Source organism: Choloepus didactylus, chromosome 18 (assembly GCF_015220235.1).
Source record: "Choloepus didactylus isolate mChoDid1 chromosome 18, mChoDid1.pri, whole genome shotgun sequence".
Classification (NCBI taxonomy): domain Eukaryota; kingdom Metazoa; phylum Chordata; class Mammalia; order Pilosa; family Megalonychidae; genus Choloepus; species Choloepus didactylus.
The window spans coordinates 56,813,459-56,834,173 of NC_051324.1; the positions used below are offsets into that span (position 1 = coordinate 56,813,459).

The 20,715-nt window shown below is 41.4% G+C and overlaps 1 protein-coding gene across 1 annotated transcript in view; it reads right to left on the reverse strand.

Moving 5' to 3' along the window:
* Positions 1-1,666: 1,666 nt before the first annotated feature.
* DCAF7 (DDB1 and CUL4 associated factor 7) overlaps positions 1,667-20,715 on the reverse strand; it is a 32,211-nt gene continuing 13,162 nt past the window's right edge. The window contains exons 2-7 of the mRNA XM_037809139.1: positions 14,207-14,365; positions 13,358-13,469; positions 12,852-12,970; positions 9,091-9,300; positions 8,119-8,236; positions 1,667-6,659 (exon numbers count right to left, since the gene is read on the reverse strand). Coding sequence (XP_037665067.1) covers positions 6,487-6,659; positions 8,119-8,236; positions 9,091-9,300; positions 12,852-12,970; positions 13,358-13,469; positions 14,207-14,365 — 891 coding nt within the window. The 3' untranslated portion in view covers positions 1,667-6,486. The remainder of the gene's footprint in view (positions 6,660-8,118; positions 8,237-9,090; positions 9,301-12,851; positions 12,971-13,357; positions 13,470-14,206; positions 14,366-20,715) is intronic.

Below are 20,715 nucleotides of genomic sequence, written 5' to 3' on the forward strand. Positions count from 1 at the left end.
CCAACAGTATTCCTGAAAACCTTAAAAAATACCCTGGGCTCTGTCTAAGATTCTATACATGTATTACTTACTAAGTTTATTTTTTCAGAAACTTAGGGCCTCCAGATTGTTTCTATGTCAGATAAACCCTGAAACTCAGAGGTACCAGTCTTTCCAAGAAATCAACCAGTTCCATTCCTATACCCCATAAGATTGATACCCCTTTCCAGCACGAAGAACCTAAAATGGTCATTGCCCAGATATCCCTGAAGATTGAGAGAATGTTCAAATGAGAGGGAAGAGGTGTAACTGATAAATTAGGATTTGACAAATGATTATGACTACTGACTCATTATGTATTTTTTATTTTCTAGTGTATCAGAAGAGCCAGAAGGAAATACTTGAAATTGTTGAACTGTAATCTAGTAGCCTTGATCTTTGACAATGATTGTATAACTATATAGCTTTTATCATGTGAGCATGTGATTGTAAAAACCTTGTGACTGACGCTCCCTTTATCCAGCGTATAAGTAGATGAGTAATGAAGTCATGCATGAAAAAAAATAACAATAATTATAGATTGGGAATATGGGGAAAAAATACCCTAGGTAAACTATGGATAATTTTAATAGTACTACTTTAATAATCTTTCATCAAGTGTAACAAATGTAACTACCATTAAAAAAACAGAATTACAAAAAAAGTGTTACCAATTGTAACAAATGTCCAACCCAATGCAAGTGTTGGTGGTGGGGACATGTACAGCAATCCTGTGTTTTTTGCATGGCTGTTTTGTAAACTCACAATTTCTCTAATTAAAAAAAAAAAAAAAACAAAAAACACCTTTTATCTGAAGGTCTACATCTAGGTTGGAAATCAAAGTTGCTTCTCCATGTCAAAATGACTTAGCTCCCCCAATCAAGAGTGTGACGCTTCATTCTTACTGATATGTCAAACAGCAATCTTTCTGACAATGTATGATTTTAGAGAACATTCTCTACATGAGTGAAAAGGAAAAAAAAAAAAAAGCTACTGAGAAGGTTGCTTGACACTTAAGCTGCAGTGTGTCCTTGGGAGAAATGCTGTTTTCTGTTAACTCGCAGTTGGTTTTATTTGCATCTGTCTGTGATGAATGTCAGGGCAAATTTTTACTTTCTCAGTCTTAAAGTTTACTTTTTCAAGATTAATTCAGTTGATTGAGTCACTTCTAGAAATCTGGTTGTCAGGATCATCAAAACCACTTTAAAAACCAACAATGAGCTTGAGAGCTAAAGACTGGCTGAAGGTATCATTTTATGTTTGAACATGCGTTGAGATGACATTGGTTGTTACTCCAGACACTGTGTTAATTTGCTGGCTTGTCGGAGACAGTACTATTTATTCACCACCTATTCCCACTGGTTTGCCTGAACACCCCCCTCTTATTGCACAACACTGCAAATATTTAATTGGATGCTTCCGCTGACAGACTGCTAGCAACTTGAGCATCATGGCCATTGACACGGAGTAGGTCCTCCATGATTTGTTAACTGAATAACAAGTGAGAGACCAAAGGCATGGGTCAGGCTGTGAGACGAGTGTTGAAGGGCTGGGGCGGAGTCTAATCCTAGTGAAGATCAAGGTGTTTTTCTTTGGAACAGGAACACAGTAGCAGAGTGGAAAGAACTGAATTCATTACAAGAAGAAATTCAGTCAATCTATACATGTTCAAGTTTTATTACAAAGTATGATGGGCAGAAAATATGGTACTTATACAGGGGGTTGAAACAATGAAAGGGTGAAAATTAGGTTTAATGTACTTAGGAAGCAAGAAATAAAGTCATAGATGTAACACTCCACTTTCAGGTGCCTTTGCAGTAGCCTTCAGTGGAGATTCCTTATCATGGTTTCACAGCAGTGTTAAGAAATTTTATTACAATTCCTGTGTATAATCAGTCCTGTGAAAATAATATTTAAAAAAGAAAAATGATGACAGTACATTTCTTCAGGGGGCAGCTTCCTCTCCACCTGACCATGGGATGCCACAAAGCCTAGTACAGAGTGAAAGTTTAAATATAAAGAAGAAAGCAAAGTTCAGACACACTAGGTTAAAGAGGACAGAAACTGATTGGCTAGAGTTTAACTTTTCAGGAACAAGAAATCTCCATTTTCTACATAGAGATTTATACAATCATGCTACAAATTCACACTTTGGGGAGGGAGGAGGGAAAGTCATTGACAGAGGGATAATAAAATACACAGAACCAAAGCAAATGATTCATACTCAAGTTTCATAACATACTGTTACCACAATCGACCCAAGGTGAGAACACTTCTTTTAACTAGTAGATATCAGAAGTTCATATTCACCAGGTTGTCACAAAGGAGGGTACAGGTCAGTTTTCCAGCTGTTAAACAGACTTGTGCCAATATCTTTCTTTTTGAGTTCAAACTTTCTTTAGCTTATTTGTTTCTGGTTTGATAACCAGTCCAAGCCCCTTTGCAAAGGCACCTGCATGCTTCCATATTTTAAAACTCACATCCAGAAAGTAGCCTGAGAGGACCTGGCCCATTCCGCATGGCCACACATTTGACTTTTACCATTAGCAGCAATGACAACTACAGAGAAGAGGGTGCAGGTGGGAGAGGTGGGAAAGGCTTTGCTAACCACTCTTAGCAGCTGGCCTAGCCAGTACAGAGAAGACGATTCTTTGAGAGCCTAACCCAGGCTTCACAGTGACCCAGGCTTCACAGTGACTGCTCAGCTCAGTTTTTCTCCCCAGGAAAACTCAATTTAAGTGCTAAGCATGACCCTCCTTTCTTAACCTGGAGTGCAGCCAGTCAAGGAAAGAATCTGCTTCAGGGCTTCCACTTGAATGGTCTCCCATCCTGCACATGCCTGTCCGTCACACTCCCCCCAAGCCAGGCAGTCAAAGCCGTATTTCAATCCGGGGAAGGTGGAAGGATGGTACTGGGCTGGCCCTCCCATGTCTGGGAAATATGCGAGCTCCTTTATGTCCTTATCTAAGGATTCAAGGCCCAGGCTGCAGCAGGGAAAAGGATCTACAGCAAAGAAGGAGTAGGAAGGTAAAGGTAAGAAAAGAAGATCCTAAGGAGGGGGAAAAAGTCAGCATGAGTGCTTACAACCTGTGCTGCTTCTGCTCTGTACAAACCTAGACAAAAGTGTCATGGTCTAGGATGGTCAGAGCACTCCAAAAGCTTGCAGATTTTTATGACCAACATCCCCTATGGCTGCAACTGCTGCAGGAAAGGGCTCCCTATGCTCTGAGTAGTGATCCTGTCCCCACAGTCACTATCATCACAGATGCCCAATTAGTGGTCCAGGCAGGCAGACATGGGCCAAGGGCACAGGCTTCCTCCACAGCCAGGCAATGCACCCTGAATGCCTCCCTACCTCAGACTTCCACTGCCCACTATTTCCTCCTTTGATCTAAAGAAACACTTACCACTGATTTTCTCCCACATCCTAAATCTTCTCCCTAAAAATTCAGTCCCAACCTTATAGGATTCTGAATTTTTTTTCTTGAATCTTAGCCAGTTTTCTGAGAGCCGACCCTGGTTCTGATGAGAAATTCTCACCCAGTCATCAAATATCTTTCAAGGGCTCTTCAAGCCTTAACTTTCAGGCCAGTTCCTCCCTGGAAGGAGAAGTTTCCAACTCTCCTGACAGTAAACACTCAAGCCCTTGAATGACTTGTACCCTTTCACCAGCTCTCTGCAATGGTGGAGACCTGAGGTGTAATTTACTTGGCACCTCAGAGCAGACCAGGAAAGAGAAAGGCAGCTTTGGATCAGTCTCCCAAGAGCACATCAAAGGGCCGCTGCAAGCCAAAGCAGAACAGAGGTGCTGCCATGTGGCCCTCCTAGCAAAATCCCAGCAGCTGCCCTTTTCTCACCAGAGGAGAGCAGACCCAGAGCCACTCATTCTCTCTGGCTGTCAATATGAGTACCTAAACAAATTCAACAGACACTTGCTTTTGAAACTCCAACAGAGCTGTGCTCCTTGGGGTACAGCTTGCTAAGAGGCTTTCTAAATCCCAAGACACAGAAATCCCCTCCTCAGCCATGAGGTCATGTGGCCAGTGGCATAAAAGGAGGATAAGAGCACTGGGATTTCACCATACAGCAACCCAACAACTTTCAGGATGCTTGTATTTGCTTAGTAAGGAGAGGGAGTCACACCTGGGCCCCAGGTGGGCTGACAGGAGGACCACAGCTGTAGGGCCTAAGGATGGATGATAGGGCCGGGAGTCCAGTGGGTAAGGAAAAAACAACCACCATCAAACACTGTCCATTTCCTTACCCAAATATATTCTAATTACAATTAAGTAATCCCCTCCCACCCCAACCAAGGTTGTTTTGGGTTCCAGTTGACATATCTTCTTACCATTCAGACCAGGTTTAAATGTTTAAATGCAGATCAAGAAAGGAATCTAAACTCACAACTCAGGCTTACCAAGTTCCAACAGGACCAGCCCCTTCTACCACTCTGACCTCCATTTCAGACCCTTTTCCATGGGAAGGAGCTGATGGCCTCTTAGAGTGAGCAACCATCAGCTTAGAAGTGCTACCCTTAAGAGAAGGACCCTGAAACCATTATCAAAAACAAGTACAAGCAGAAGAGGGTTTTGACAAAGAACTTCCCATTTTACATCTCCAAATGACCTGGTACAAATCCAGTGGTAAATGCAGTGAGCCAACCTCAAGCAGGATGGTAAGCTAGAATCCTCAAGTCAGAACCAGAAAGTAAAAAGGTGGAAGAGGAAATACTCTGACTGAAAAAGAGTCGTTTTCTTTGGGCAAGCCCCTGGGTAATAAAGCAAAGTGCTATGACTTTTGGGATACAATAATACATATGAAAAGGAAAACACAACCAAAAGAGATTAAAGACTCAGAAGAACAAAGTTAACTGTTTTGTTTTCCAAGAGCAGCTGAAAGACTAAGTAGATAAAACCATTGGCCTTATTGCCTGCTACTCTCCCAATCTCAGATGATCAACTCAGAAACTTGAGAGCACTTAGCAGAGCATGATGAGCTCAGCAAAGTTCCCCCCAGAATGTTTCCCAAACTCTGCCTGCCCCCAAGACTTATCTATCAGTGGAATCACACACAAGCCCCCTCCATGGAACTCATTCGCATAACGGAAACATACCTGCAGCCTGTAAGTCAACACAGACGACTGCAGCCCAGAAGTCCAATACTGCTCAGACCTAAAATGCACAGGGGGAAGGTGTAGACAGTCGCGGGCAGAACTCTTAACTAGCTGACCCTGGATTCTACGATTCTGTTGTAGCCATCCATTGCTGGATTATTACAGCTGATTAATTCACTTCTCACTAGGAGCTGACAGTCTCCCACATTCTAAAAGGGATCTGGTTCAGGGTTAGAAATACAGATTGTGTACCTCTCAAGAGAACTCTCACCTCAGAGCACTCAATCCAAAGAGTGCCAATATACCACAAGTCAAGTCACAGAAAACTAAACAAATAGAAAAATCTAAGTTCACCTTACAGATCATTCTTGCCAATTATTCAAGACATGAAACGGACCAGACTGGAGCTCATATTTTGAGGGAAAAACAAGACTCTGAAACTATATACTGGAAATAAGCTCAGCTTCCTGGAAACCATCCCTCTCTAAAGATGCACCCCAATCAGCTTGACTATCTCAGCTCTAACATGTTCCTGTAGGGAACAGTGGGGTCAGACAGAGGTACTGCCAGGTGTAACAAAAGGCTTCAAGCATCTGTTTGGGAGCCCGGAATGCCCTCGAGAAGAGCCAGGCTGAGAGGAGGTGTGATGAGTCGGCAGACTTCAGAGCACCAAGGCGGTTTGGGACTCCTGGTCAGGAACATACCACTCAGGCAATAATTCAAGAAGGCAAACTGCTCATGGGGTCAGGGCCCAGTGCCAGCTCCAGGCACTGAGGGAAGAGAGGAGGATGCAAACAGGAAGAACTATGAAACAAAGAAGAAACCAGGGAGAGTAAAATTCTTTTCATAAAAAAATTAGCCCGATAGGTAAAAAATATACAAAATTGAAATCTGTTAAAGACACTGAGAGTAGGAAGAAAGATAACTTCATAGTTGGTATTTGTTCCCACTTAAGTGCTGACACAAACATGGACAGGACATGGACTGCTGCCTTGGGCAGCCGACAGACACATCTGGGGCAGATGAATACAAACATAGCCAGTGCCTGTAATACTCATTAACACAACAGGTGACAAACAAATATACAGAAATTTTTAATTGAGGAACCAAAGGAGAACAGGAAAGGAGAAGAAATCTTAAAACTCAGCCCTGGGCTGAGGAGGCGCCACACAGCACTGAGTCCGGCACAGAGAGCGATGGACAACTGGCCGGGAACTCCTGGAGCAGCTTCTGAACAGTGGGTGAAAAGCAACAAGACATACTGGCCACTGGAAACAAGTTTCTTCTTACTTTGGGGGTGGGGCAGAAGTGGGAAACACACAAGCCCCTGCCTCATGGGCCTGGTGCCACCAGCACTACACTCTGAGTATCTCCAGGCAGTTGTTGTAGCAGATGGCAATCCAGTCGGGCTGGGTCGATGCCCACTGCACATTGTTGATCTCTCCTTCAGCTGTGTAGGCCAGGATAGGGTCCTCAATGGCACGGGGCATTTGTTGGATATCCCAGATCAGAGCCTGATGGTCATCAGCTAGGGACAAGGGAGACCAGCAAGCAAGTTCACAACTCTGGAAATGAGGATAATGATCCCTGCATCTAGGGAGGGAGTCACAGTTTATAAAGCACTTGCTCACCAAAAACCCCATGAGGGAGATCTTATTTTAAGTCCCCATTTTATAGATGAGGAAACCAAGGTCAGAAATGTTAAAGAACGTGCCCCAAACCACATGGCCATGCAGCTAGTGAGTGGCAGAGCTGGGATTCCAATCTAGGTCCTGAATCCCCCTTCCCCAGACTCTAGTTACTGCACCAGGGCTAGGACATTAGAATGGGATTTAGAGGCAACTCTCAGCTGGATCAGGCATCAGGAAAGGATAATGGGATAAAAAACAATCCCCCAAAGATACCAATTTTAGCCACTGAAAATACTTGAGTGATTAAAGATCCCTCTCTCTGATGATTCGATTGAATGTGTTTTTCTTCTCCATGTTTTATGGCTATTTATTCTTCACTGCAGTGTGGTTCAGATGACAGAGTTAAGTCAAGCGCTGTGTGGAAATGTGCTATTAAAAAAAAAATTCCCAAGAAAGGGGCTATGGGAAACACCAGAAGGAAGCTAATCATTTTAAACATATATTTATATATAAGCATATGAAAAATAGCTGGAAAGAAATATATCAAAATTAGAACTGTGATAATATTAGAATGACAAGGTTAGGGATTCTGCCTTTTTTTCTCTGGTTCCTACATTATCTGTAATGGAACCATATTACTTTTATAATCAAAATGATAAATTCTTAATTTAAAAGAAGAAAAAAAAGTCAAGGGACTTCAGAGCCACAGTATCCCCAGATTCATCAGCCCATCCTGATGTGAAAGCCCATCCCTGATCCAAAGGGGACCTGAAAACACTAAGCCCTAACAGGTCAGGCTGCTTGTGGGCAACACTGGCCTCCTGCCAAGACTGAACCATGTGGGCAGGTGGAAGAGCCTCCTCCCTAGGACAATCTGTCAAAAGAGATCTGGGGGATTGTTTTTAACATTCAGCACCTCTAAAGCACTAAGTTCCTTTTCCTCAGCCCTCAACCAAGCACACTTTAGCAATACTTCTTTTAATTGAAGGACTCAGAATAGCAGTGATCAGGAAAAGGCAGCCAACAAGAAGATGGGGCTTCTATTGGGGGCCTTGTACTGCTATTAACAATGATGATTTCTTTGATGGGAAAAAGGCTAATAACAAAGAGGTGAGATCACCACCTGAAGTACAGAAGGCAGTGGGTGCCCTAACTGCTCCTCCATGAAACAAATAGGCAGGAGCAGAGAGCCAAAAACACAAAAAGCTTCATGCTTTTCCAATTAATGCTGAAATGGCAGAAAACCACCAAATTACACTGCTGCTTTGGCTCCATAATGGAAGAGGAAATAAGAAGAAAGTGGAAGTGTCCTTACCCACCCCCCATATCCGAGCCACCCCCCCCCTCCATGGCTACCTGCAGTACAGATGTGGCAGGATGAATGTGGGGCCCAGGCAATGCCATTGACACATGCTCGGTGGTTGTTTAACCTGGCAACAGGCGTGCAGGGAACTCGGACATCCAGGATCACCACCTGTAGAAATAACAACAGCCCAGGAACGTCAGTGTGTGGCAAGAAAAAAACCCAAAAAACAAATGCACAAGAAAAATACATTATATGACTTTCTCATAACTTTGTCATTTAAGGTCTCTGTCCCAAAAGTAGTTATAGGATTGAGGAAAAGGAATCCAAAGAGGTCATGGGCAGTTTATAGTGTGTATTTTAAGCAACACAGAGCTTTTAGACTGAGAGAGGAGGAAGGGAGACGCAGGTGTGGGTAGTGTGACTTTGGATAACCCACGAGGTGTTATTTTAAGTCCCATTAGGTACTTGTGCATGCTCAGCTGGACAGAATGAACTCCATCCCTCCACCCCAACACAGCAGAGTTTGGTATATAAGCAAAGGTGCTGGCTTCACCAAAACAAAGTTTATCAATGCATCGTCTCTACCCACAATTCACCACTTTATCAAGGGAAAGAGTTGCCTTTTCTATCTCTTTTTGTTAAAGTTGGAAGAATCTGTCCAGACTACAGAAGGGGAAAACTGCCTGTTTCTTTACTTGGTCCCATAAGCATATATGAATTAGTTTACTCTTTAGATACTGCTTTTCTTGGCTCCAAGTCCAACTCTACAAGTATTAAATATTCTTAATACATAGTGCTCATTCTCAGTCTTGAGAATTTTCTCAATCTTGGCACTACTGACATTTGAGGCAGGACCATTTTCTGTAGTGAGAGACTGTCCTAGCTGGTAGCATGCCCCTAGCTGTCAAACAGAAAAATGTCTCCACTGCCAAATGTCCCCTGAGGCGTGGTGGAGAGCCACTGTTCTAGATTTACTAAGCAGTGGGCAGGGAAGCTGATGTCAGTCTGAAGGGGGTGCTCACCTCCATTCCATCCATGGCCATGGTGGCCAGGTAGTTAGGGTCCTGCTTGTTCCAGCAGAGACGAAGCAGTGGGTGGTGCTGTGGGTCCTCGTAAATAATGGTGCTGTGTTCCAGATGGCGGAGGTCAAACATCCGCACTGAGCCATCAGCACCCACGGAGGCAAACATGTCCCTGCCACCCCCAGCCCGGCTAAATGCAATATCGTAGACCTGTTGGTGAGTAAGAAGCTTCAATCAGATTCCGATTCATCACCTCTTTTTCCTGTAGCAGAGACATCTGCCATCTCCACTTCTTCTAAACTCCAGCTCATGACACAGAAGGAGGTAAGTGAAACACAAACAGTGTCTGTGGGCACTGGAACCCAAGAGCTCTAACATCAATGGCTTTCTAAAGAATGAAGGTCATTCTTCTATAAAAACTGGTTGGCTTTTTCCCACATTCCTCCAGCCCCTGTGATAAAACAAAGTGCACATACCTTGCTGACCAACAAGGCACACATACTTCTGAGCAAGTATTTTGTATGTTCAGGCAGGCTCTGTGGAAGCCAGAGCCAGTGGCTACCTTCCGCCATACTACGGAAAGCCACTGATGTTGGAGCTCTTGGGTTCCAATGCCCACAGACAATGTTTGGGCTCCACTTACCTCCTTCTATGTTAGGCACTTTTATCTCCTGGGCTTCGGTAGCTTCCACCTGTGTGCAGTCAGAGGCAGGTCCATTACACTAAGGCTGAGATCATCCATTTGAGAGGCAGAAGCAGCCCTTCTGTGTTGGTGCTCCTGTGGCCTAATAGCAACCAAGCTGGTGAAATCTGGATCTGAGACTCATTTGCAAGAAAGGGGCAACAGCAGTTTTGAATTGCCAGAGGCTGAGATGTGCCTATATTCACAAACAGGTTTAGTATCATCTCTTGTCCTAGGACATGATCTGTTTCTTCTCCTAGTTGGTTTCTATTCATAAGTGAATCAATCTAGGTTCTGAATTATTCTTTTCTGCATTTATTACTTGCACCATTAATGTCCATGAAAAAAAAAACAGAGGCAGCGAGTAATGTGGAGCTTCAGAGAAAAGGCCTGAGGGAGAGGAATAGAGCCAGAACCAGACAAGCAGAAAGAAAGACACACAGAAAAAGAAGAATGAATCCAGACAAATCCATCTTCTGGGATCAAGCATAATAATGAAGCCAACTTCTGAGGACATATGAGGAATCTCTCACTAAATACAGGGGCTTCAGCCTTCTTGAGGTTCTGCCTGCTAAGGGACACTGCCAAATAAGCATATATATGTATTCAACCCCATAAATTCTTTTTACTACGGCTGACCATGAAGAAATATACGTCTCTGTCCAAGGAGGTGCACAAGCTTGACAGACTTGACAGAGCAATGCCTGGTCCAGCACTGGACTGGGAGCTACTTTAAGGCAGCGGCATGTTTACCAATGTGTGCCCCCCTTCCACGGTGCCAGGCATGCAGCAGACAGGAACAGATCACATATGTGACAAATTAGTGAATATGTACACAAGGGCTTCTCAGTAACTTCCAGGAACAGATACTACAAGCAGCATCACTAAGCACTAAGATGCTTACCAACAATGTGGCCAAGTACCTAAGGGGCTCTTGGCTTAAGTGACTGCACCTTCATCTGTGCTCCATGAGTATGTTTCACACTAAATGAAGGGAAGGTGAAACTCCCAAATATACTGAACCTCCTCCACACCAATCCACCAGGCAGCAAAGAGAGCCCTGCAAACAAGTCTTTACTTTGACAGAGAGAGATAAATGAGAAAAATCAAAACTGCTAAGAGATATTACTATTTCTCTCCAAGCAACTACCCTGTGTTCACTCCTTCAAGGCCAGCATGCTGGTCCGGGGCCTGTATGCTGTGAGATCCTGGATCTTTCCCCTGCTCTCTTCTGTATCACAGAGAGTGATTCCCACAGGTGGCATGTAGCAGGTCCCACGGCTGCTGCTGCTCTGGCTGCAGTCAGCCAACGGGAGGCACTGGTGGGAAGAAGGGAGAAGCAAAGGTACATATCCCTCTCTGTTCCAAGAAACATCTCTGGGATAGCTGTGTCTCCACGGTTCTAGCTTTTGCTAGGTAAATCCAGTCCCTGGGCTCTAGAACCCTGCTACTCCTTTGGCCTCTCCGGCTGTGGTAGTTTCAAGCTGTTATGTACCCCAGAAAATGCCGTATCCTTCTAATCCATTCCTGTGGGTACAGATCTATCGTCGATGGGACCTTTTGGTTAGGTTATTTCAATTTGAGATGTCACCCACCCCATTCAAGGTGGGTCTTAATCCTTTTATTGGAGTCCTTTATGAGAGGATAAAAAACAGAAAAAGCCAAAAGAGCTTAGAGAGAAAAGCCCCAGAAGAGCTAAGAGAGGACCCAAAGAAGAAGCCTCTGGAACCAGAAGCCGAAAGCAATGACACCTGGGAGCGAAGAACCAGCAGACACCGGCCATGTGCCTTCTCATGTGACAGAGGTGTCCTGGATGCCAGCAGCCTGTCTGCAGAGTCCAGGTATCATCCTGTTGATGCCTTAACTGGGACATTTTCATAGCCTAAGAACTGTAAATTGTAAGTTAATAAATCCCCATTGTAAAAGCCAACCCATTTATGGTATATTGCATTTTGGCAGCTTTAGCAAACTGAAACACCCACCTACAGACAGCAGCAGCTTCCTGCTTCTCCCATTCACTGGATTACCTCACTGTTACCTTTGTGGCTTCTCAGCTTTACCATTATCTGAGTAACCAACAGCTGGATTAAATCCCCTCAATTTAAATACTTAAGAGTAGTTTCTATTTTCTAGGTTCTGCCAGTGCCTGACAGAAAACTGCAAGCTAAGTTGTCACATAACTAAAATATAGCAACTTGTTCTACTTGATGCCAAGAGTTTTCCAGAAGACCAAGTCCAGCAGTCTCATAATAGATCTTACACCCTTAGAAGTATAAAAAGCCAACAACCCCTTACTAAGAATGATACCCTGGTAACCAGCTTCCTATTCTGTTGATAACCTCAAGTTTCTGACCTAAAGTCAAAGCATTCTTTTCCTCTGTACAGATATTTACACCCCTAGCTGGGCAGAGCAAGGTAGAAAAGAAAAGCAAACACTACCTAAAGGGAACCAGAGTACCAAGAGCAAGCAATAGCTCTAAGAGGAAAAGATTTCATGACCATTTTCCGAAATCATCCAAAAGAATGCTTTGATTTAAACAAAATCATAGCTTTCCTCAGAAATACCGATAAATGCAGAAGAAATATTACCATCAAAATAAAATAGTTTAAAAAATATAAGTACTAAGTGAATATACTAGAATTACATAAAACACTTTTAGGAAAAAATTGATGAATTAGATTTGTCTGCCAGGATATTTTCCCTTTTTATATTTCCCCCTATTTTGTCACCCCTCCCCCAAATCAATGTGTTCTGAAATAGGAGCTACTCTAAGATTTCTTTTTAAATTATATCAACTCCTAGTTTGTCCAACAGAGAATTTACTATTTCAAAAAACAGCAATCTCTGATATGAAAACAACAACAGTAGAATGCAAAGTAAGTTGTTTATATTGGCCCAAAAAGTGTTTGCATTGGAGTTCCACTGTTTAGACATATTACTATTTTCAATTTAGACATGAAAACTTCGGCATTATATTATGATTTCCCAAGTAATTTGCACAAGTCCGAGAGAACAGTTTGACATCCCAGAAAGGCAAAGAAAGCATCTGAAAAAAAAGAAAAGGATTAGCACCATTACCTCTTTGTCATGGGCAATCAGCTGGGTCTTCACATGACCAGACACAAGATTGACTCGCCCCAACACCTGCCCTGTCTCCAGTCCCCAGATGGTACAAGTCGTGTCTATGCTGGAGGTTCCTGAAAACAACCAGTGCAAGTCAGGAGTTGAGGGCAGGGAAGTTCCCAAGCAAGCTTCCCTGCTGGAGCCTACCCATCTCTCTAGCCCAGGGGACAAACCCACATACACTTTCTGAACATAGGAAGTTACTGAAAGCCACAAAAATAGACTCTAGTATTCAATCTTTACCCTAGGGCCTTAGACTCTAACTGGAGAAATAAGATACACACACATGGAAAGCTCAACTCCATATGATGAATTAATAACCACATACTATATTTAACCTGCTATTTCTCACTTGGCCCCATTTTAGGATGACACATGCACTTCAGGCCCCTGGTTAAAAACTGGCCCAAAGCTATATCTTCTTCTAACTGGATGGAATACACACTCCCTAACTCCCCTACCTAAAAGATAAGGATCCACCTCATTCCAGTCAAAGGAGGTCAGAGGAGCACAGAAGTCCGAGTTCTTGTTATTGTTGAGCAAACATTCCAGCCTGGTCTCTGTTTCACCAACCTGAAGAAACAATAATGAGAAATCAGCCAGTCTTATCCTCACAAAGTCTTTAAAGCCCTGTTTAGACAATATCTTGGCAAATGTAAGACATGGAGATGGGGGTTGGGGGTGGGGAGGTAGGGGCTACGAGGGCAGACATTTTATCAAAAAGAATGATACTACTTCTTTCCAAACTTTGTCCTCTGCCTATTTTTGCTTTCTAAATTTTGACTCCTAAACCTTTCTAGAGGGAGGTCGTCTCACCTCACCCAGGCCACAATCTCTGCACCTTGCCTGGCTGGGCACTACCTCTGGGCCATAGGAGATGCCATTGCCAATGACCTCAGTCAAGAGGCGGGGTTAAGACTCCATGCTCCATTCACAGACTTTACCAGAATCAGTGGCCTGGTATTTTATTTAATTTACTCAAAATATCTTGGCTGTAAACAGAAGCCGCCTCAAGTATCCCCATCCCCATAGAAGGATGTCCTCTTTACATCAAGTTTAACTGAGCTTCAGATTTAACAGTGCTGATTCTGCAGTTAGCATCAAGACTTCAATGAATCTTGGCTAGATTCACTAGAAAATCTGCTGAGCCAAACAAGGTCAGTACAGACACACTGCCACATGTTTCTCCCAGGCTGCAATGGCACTCACTGCCTCCAACCCCAGTCCATTCTCAGGGACACCATGCTGCTAACAACAGGTGACACTAAGAAAGCCCAACTATCTGGCTGCTAATCAAGCATTCTGCTTACCCTCCACACACGGAGATAGTCGCCACTGGTCGCCAGTAGGTCTGGATAGACACCTTTTGTGTCAGGGATCCACATGAGCTTTGTGGTAGGGTACGGATGATCAAAGGTGTTTCGGCAAATAAACTCTGAACTCTCCTCATCCAAACCAACAAGCTGAACCTGTAACACATCAAAGTTGGTCCTCACAAACAACTGTTTTTTTGGGGCATTGTATCAAATACACCAGATCCTTGGTCAGTGACAGAAGTCCTGACATTGTACTACACTAAACTGCAGAGGCAAAAACGATGACAGCGAGAGGGTATCTTAGAAATCTAGTCCAACCATCCTACTGCTCAGATGAGGAAACCCAGATTCAGAGGGGCTGTTACATTCAACCTTGCAAACCTAGTTAGAGGCGAGACAAGATCTGAATATCAGTTTCTGACTCCAAATCCTGTGATTTTGACTCTATACCATATACTTATTATCTGCACAGCCAGTTACACCTCCCCCTGCAACTCCTGAGACATCTGAAAATGTGCAGGGGTGGTTTTGATTTTCACAATGACTGGGAAGTATTGTTGGCATTCAGTGTCCAGGAGTCAGGAACGTCAAACAATGTACAGTCCCCTACACTAAGAAACGTCCTACTTAAAAAAAACCAATAACATACTACCCCACCCCTCCCCCCAAAACACTGACTAGTTACAGACTTGTACATGAGGGTGTGTTTAATGAGCATTCAAGAAACCAAACCACTTTGGCAAAAGAGTGGGCACCACTGATGAGAAAGCCCCACCTGGTTCTGGCCACTTTTTCTTCAAGTCAATTTTGAACCACCATAACTATCAAACTATGAATCTGGGTCAATGAGAAATGCCAGTCACTGAACATTTGCTTATGAACTTCCACCAAGTGGAAGATGGAGTAGAAGGAATTTTTGGTAAAGATCCATAATGAGAGGATAAGAACTAACCATAGAACAGAAAAACAGAATTTCTTCTGCTCTTGTCTTTCCAACCTAACTCAGTCTTAGATGCCAGTATCTTCCTGTTTTTTAACAGCTTTATTGAGGTATATCCTTAGTGAATTTTTGCAAACATATACAGTTGTGTAACCCCTACAGTAATTAAGATACAGAACATTTCCATTATCCAGAAAGTTCCCTGAGGCTCCTCTGCTGTCAATCCTCTAGTCCTAGTCCTGAACAGCCACTGACTTGATTTCTATTGCTATATGTTGCTTTTTCTATAATATCATATGTAAACAGAATCACATAGTGGTGAGTCTTTTGTGTCTGGCTACTTTCACTTAGCATTCTTAGTTCTCGCGATTCATCTGTACTGTTGTATGTATCAGTAGTTTTCTCCTTTGTATTTCTGAACAATAGTGCATTGTGTGGATACACAATATATTTATACATTCACCAGTTGATGTACTTTGGGGTTGTTTCCAGTTTAGGGGTATTATAAATAATTCAGCTATGAACATTCATGTGTAAGTCTTTGTGGATATGCTTTCATTTTTCTTGGGTAGACAACTAAAAATGGAATTGCTGAGTCATATGTCAAGGGTGAGTTTAACTTTACACACACACACACACACACACAACTCTTCTCCAAAGTGGTTGTACCACTTGCATTCCCACTAGCATTATATGAGAGTGCCAAAAGCTCCACATCCTTGTAAGCACTTAGTACTGTCAGTTTTCTTTTTCCTATTCAATCTAATAGATTTGTAGTAGTATTTCATGTGGTTTTAATTTGCATTTCCCTAGTAACTATTGATGTTGAGCATCTTTTCATGTGCTTTTTTGCCATCCATGTTTCTTCTCTGGTGGTATCGGTTCAAATATTTTGTCCACTTTTTACTGGGTTGTTTTCTTATTTGAGTTTTGAGAGTTCTTTATATATTCTGGACACATGTCCTTTATGTGCTCTACAAGTATCTTCTTTCAATCTATGACTTGTTTTTATCATTTTCTTTCAGTGTCTTCTGAAAAACAGAAGTTTTAAACTTTGATGAAGTTGAGTTTATCATTTCTTTTCTTTTATAGCTCCTGCTTTTTGTTCCTAGTTAAGAAATCTTTGCCTAACTCAAAGTTACAAATACATTCTCCTATGTTTTCTTCAAGTTTTATCATTTTAGGTTTTAAGTTTTATCATTTCAGGTTTTATTTCTATGATCCATTTTGAGCTCAAAATTTTATATGGTGCAAGGTATGAATCAAGGTCCATTTTTTTAACATACATATATCTGATTTTCCTAACATCATTTGTTAAAAAGGCTATTCTTTCTCCTTTGAATTAACTGCTTGGCACCTTTGTTGAAAATCAAGTGACCAGTACTTGTGTGTCTATTTCTGTACTCTATTCTGTTCTACTGATTTATATGCTTAACAATTTGTCAGTAGTACACTGTCTTGATTGTAGTAGCTTTCTAGTAAGTCCTGAAATCAGGTAGTGTGAGTTCTCAAATTTTATCGTCCTTTTCCAAAATTGTTTTACTATTTTATGACCTGATTTCCCATGTAAATTTTAGAATCAGCTTGTCAGATTCTATAAAAAGCCTTCTGAGATTCTGATTAGGATTGTGTTGAGTCTATAGACCAATGTGGGGAGAACTGCCATCTTAAAAATATTGAGTTTTCCATGCCATAAATATGGTCTATTTCTCTATTTATTTAGGCCTTCTTTAATTTCAGGATCTCAGCAATGTTTTGAAGTTTTCAGTGTACAAGTCTTTCAATTCTTTCTTTAACTTGATTCCAAAGTATTTTTACGCTATTGTAAATGCAATTATTTTTTACATTTCATTTCCAATTGTTCATTGCTACTATGCAGAAATACAACTGATTTTAGTATATTAACTATGAATCCTGCAACTTTACTAAATAAATATTTTTAGTAGCATTCTAGTAGATTCCTTAGGATTTTTCTAGGTGTATTTATAGATCTTGCCATCATGTCTGACTTTTAAAAATCCATATAATGACCAAACCTAGTCATTGTTATGGAGCACCCACAGGCTTTCAAAAATCATATAATCTACTGGGGCGATAATGTTTAAAGATGTAACAGAAGAAAAAACCCACTGCCCTAAAACACTTAAAGACCAGTAGTTCACACCTGGCCAGGAAGGAAAAGTGGACTTAGAATCTGAGCAGAGTCTTCCAAGATGTATGGGAAGATTCTGAATGGACAAGAGAAAGGGAAGAGCATTCCAGTTGGGGGAAGGGAAGGAATAAATGTACAAAGGTGACAAACTAAATGGTATATTTGGTGGCAGCAAGTAAACCTGCTTGTAAATGTCCATCTGGGAGAGTGGTGGAGAGGAGGCTGGGAAGGTGTGTTGAGGACAGGCTGGAGAGTGCTGAAAGCAAACTGAGGAAGGAGGTGGGCTTCCCCCCATAAAGGTATCTAAGAGAGTGGCCTTTGAAGGCAGCACCCCTGGTTATGCTGGGTAGGACGAACTGGATCAGGGAAGAGGCTGGAGGAGGGGGCTCAGTCAGGAGACTTCCAGGGAACAGCTAGGAAGGGGTAAGGACCCATGATGACCGGCAGAGAGACTGGCAAGGGATGGCCAGGGATGGCCACAAGAGGGATTCTGAGTGAATGAACAGTTCTTAGAGAATCAAAGAGTTAATACTTTTGACCTTTGCAGAAAATAATACATAAAGAAGAAAATAATATGTAAATATTCTAGATGGAATTTGGCATCAGCCCTGGTAAGGGAGGAAAGAGAAAATAGATAAGAGATTAAATGAACAGAATCAAGAACAAACATAGACTCTGAGCCAGACAGATCATTTTGACTTTCATTCATCTATTCATTCAACAAATATTTACTGACTGGCTACTAGATGCCAGGCACTGTTCTAAGTTCAGGGGACATGGCAACGAACACAAAAGACAAATTCTCTCTAACCAGGCAGATAACACTGTGAGGTTAAACTGGAAGAGAAAATGCTACACCCACTTCTAAAAGTTGCCTTTTGAGTTATCAGATTTCCCTTTAAACCTCAAATATCAGGCCTTGTGAGCAACTGCCACTTAGGATCCCCTCAGCCTGGCATTCAAGGCCCCCCACCATCACCCCATCCCAACCTACCCTTCTCACCCACTTTCATTTATCTAGTCCATGCTTCTCATTTCCTCTCATTTCTCCTGCAGCCCTTTCTACTTGTAGAACCCTCATACCTCCCTTCCACAGATTAACATAATACGGCACATCGGCATCAGTCTTCTAGGGCTCCTTTCTTAACACTTTCCAGCTATAGGGTTTGGGATATGTTACTTAACTTTGCTAAAACTGCTCCCTAGTTTGGAAAGTGAGGATATCACTTTCACAAAGTTGTATGTTAACTACCCTATTTATGTAATTGCTTAGTATAGTGCCTTACTCAACGTAATGAGCTTTTAATGTTATCACTTCTCACCTCCTTCATGAAACATCTGCATTGGTCCAGTAGAATTTCAGCACTAATCTATTTGATAGTTAATCCAATTCTGCCTCACAAGAAACTACATTACAGTTTCATGCTATTTCACCTAGTATCTTAAAGACAGGGTATGTGTTCTTACTTTTGCCTTCTGCTTTACACACCGCAACAGCTTCCAAATTTGGCTACCAGATTTACCTGGAGTTCTATGCGTATTCCTGGGCTTCCTATCTCCAGCCTATGATTCTAACTCAACACGTTTCAAGGGAGGCCCAGGAGACTGTATTAAGAATCTCCCTGGTGAGGTTCTTCCCTAACCCAGGGGAAGAAGTCAGTAAATAGCAGGGATTTATTTCATTTCATTTCATTCTTTTCTGATCTTCTTGATGCTTTCAGAAAAGGAGCTGGCTTAAATTTTTAACTTGACCTCAAGAACAAGGCCATACTCATTTTTCAGAAAAGGCTTAAGAAATTCAAAAGTCCTGACATTATTTGACTTTTTATGTTACTGTTCGGCAATTTTTTCTTTACAAAATGTCATTTTTTTTCATGCCAGTGCTGATACAGATAAATTTGTTTCACTGTAACATCTGCATAGCATTCCAAAGAACAGCCAAACTACCATTTACTTAATTATCCCTGATGAATAACTAAGTTATTTCCCATTTTCCTCATGACAAACAATGCCTCCATGAATATCCCAATCATGTTTATCTGCACCAGTACAAGTATTTCTATAAGGCAGAGTCCTACTTTTGGAATTGCCTTCCAACTTACAATCCTACCACAGTCAATGCCTATTTGCCCACACCCTCCCTAACCTGAGTTTTTAGTCATCTTTCAGATTATTTGCCAAAATTTTTCTGTATGATTTTTTTACTGTCTTTCTAAAAAAATAGTTCCCTGTTTTTTTTTTTTTGTTACAAACATACATTATTCCTTTCCCCTTACCAAACTGACAGGTGGAAAATTGTTCCTCATTAGTTAACTTGCAGATCCCTAATTACTGGAAAAGTTGAGTGTATTCTCCTAAGTTTACTGATCATTTACATTTCATATTTTTTGCCTTTTTTTCCCACTGGGTTGTGTTTTCATTATTGACTCATACAAACTGTTGATAAATTATGGTCATTAACCCTCAATTTGGTATATACACTGCTCCTATTCACTCCTGGTCTGCACGTATCTTTTTTACTTTGTTTTGCCTGTCATCATAAGAGAAGTTTTAAACTTATATGGTGTGAAAAATTCTACTTTTTTCCTATATGACTTTCTAGTCATGCTTAGGAAGTTTCACTCAAGATTACAAAAATAGTTTTTTTTAGTACTCTTATCATTCAGTGTTTTAGGTTTAGGTGTTCAATGAATTTTAAACTTTATGCATGATGTATGGGAACAATTTTAATATTATTACTTAAATGTATATCCAGTCTCTACAATATATATAAAAATATATGCATGTAGTTTTCTTTTAAAAAAGTTATATGGCCCTTTTCACTTAATTACTTGAATGTTTATCTCAATCTTTTTAAAGGATGTTTAGTATGACTGTGTATGGGCCTACTGTTACTTTGGTTTTAAGTTTTATTGAGGTATATTTGACATACAAGTTGTACATATTTAAAGTGTACAATCTGATCAATTTTGACATATGAATACAGTCACAAAGTCATCACTACAATAAATATAATGAACATATTCAACATCCCCCCAGACAGGCCTACTATTATTTATTTAACCAACGCCCAATTTTTGGATGTTTTGTTTGTTTCTAAGTTTTTGTTATTATACATGGTACTACTACAAATTCCTTCTGTCTCTAGATCTTTACATATACATTATTTCTTTAAGATAAATTCTAAGTGGCACTCTAGGTCAAGGGGTTTGATTACATTATTTTATTATTGAATACGTGGTATCTCTGATGGCTTCTAACCACATTTGTTTTCCTAACAGCCATGTATGAACACTAAATTTTAAAAAATAGTCACCCAGAGTGCCTAGTTAATCTTTATAGTTCCTCCTCCCTATTTACTGAACTCATAATGGTTATTTTAGGATCACTTTAGACCCTCAGTCAGGCATG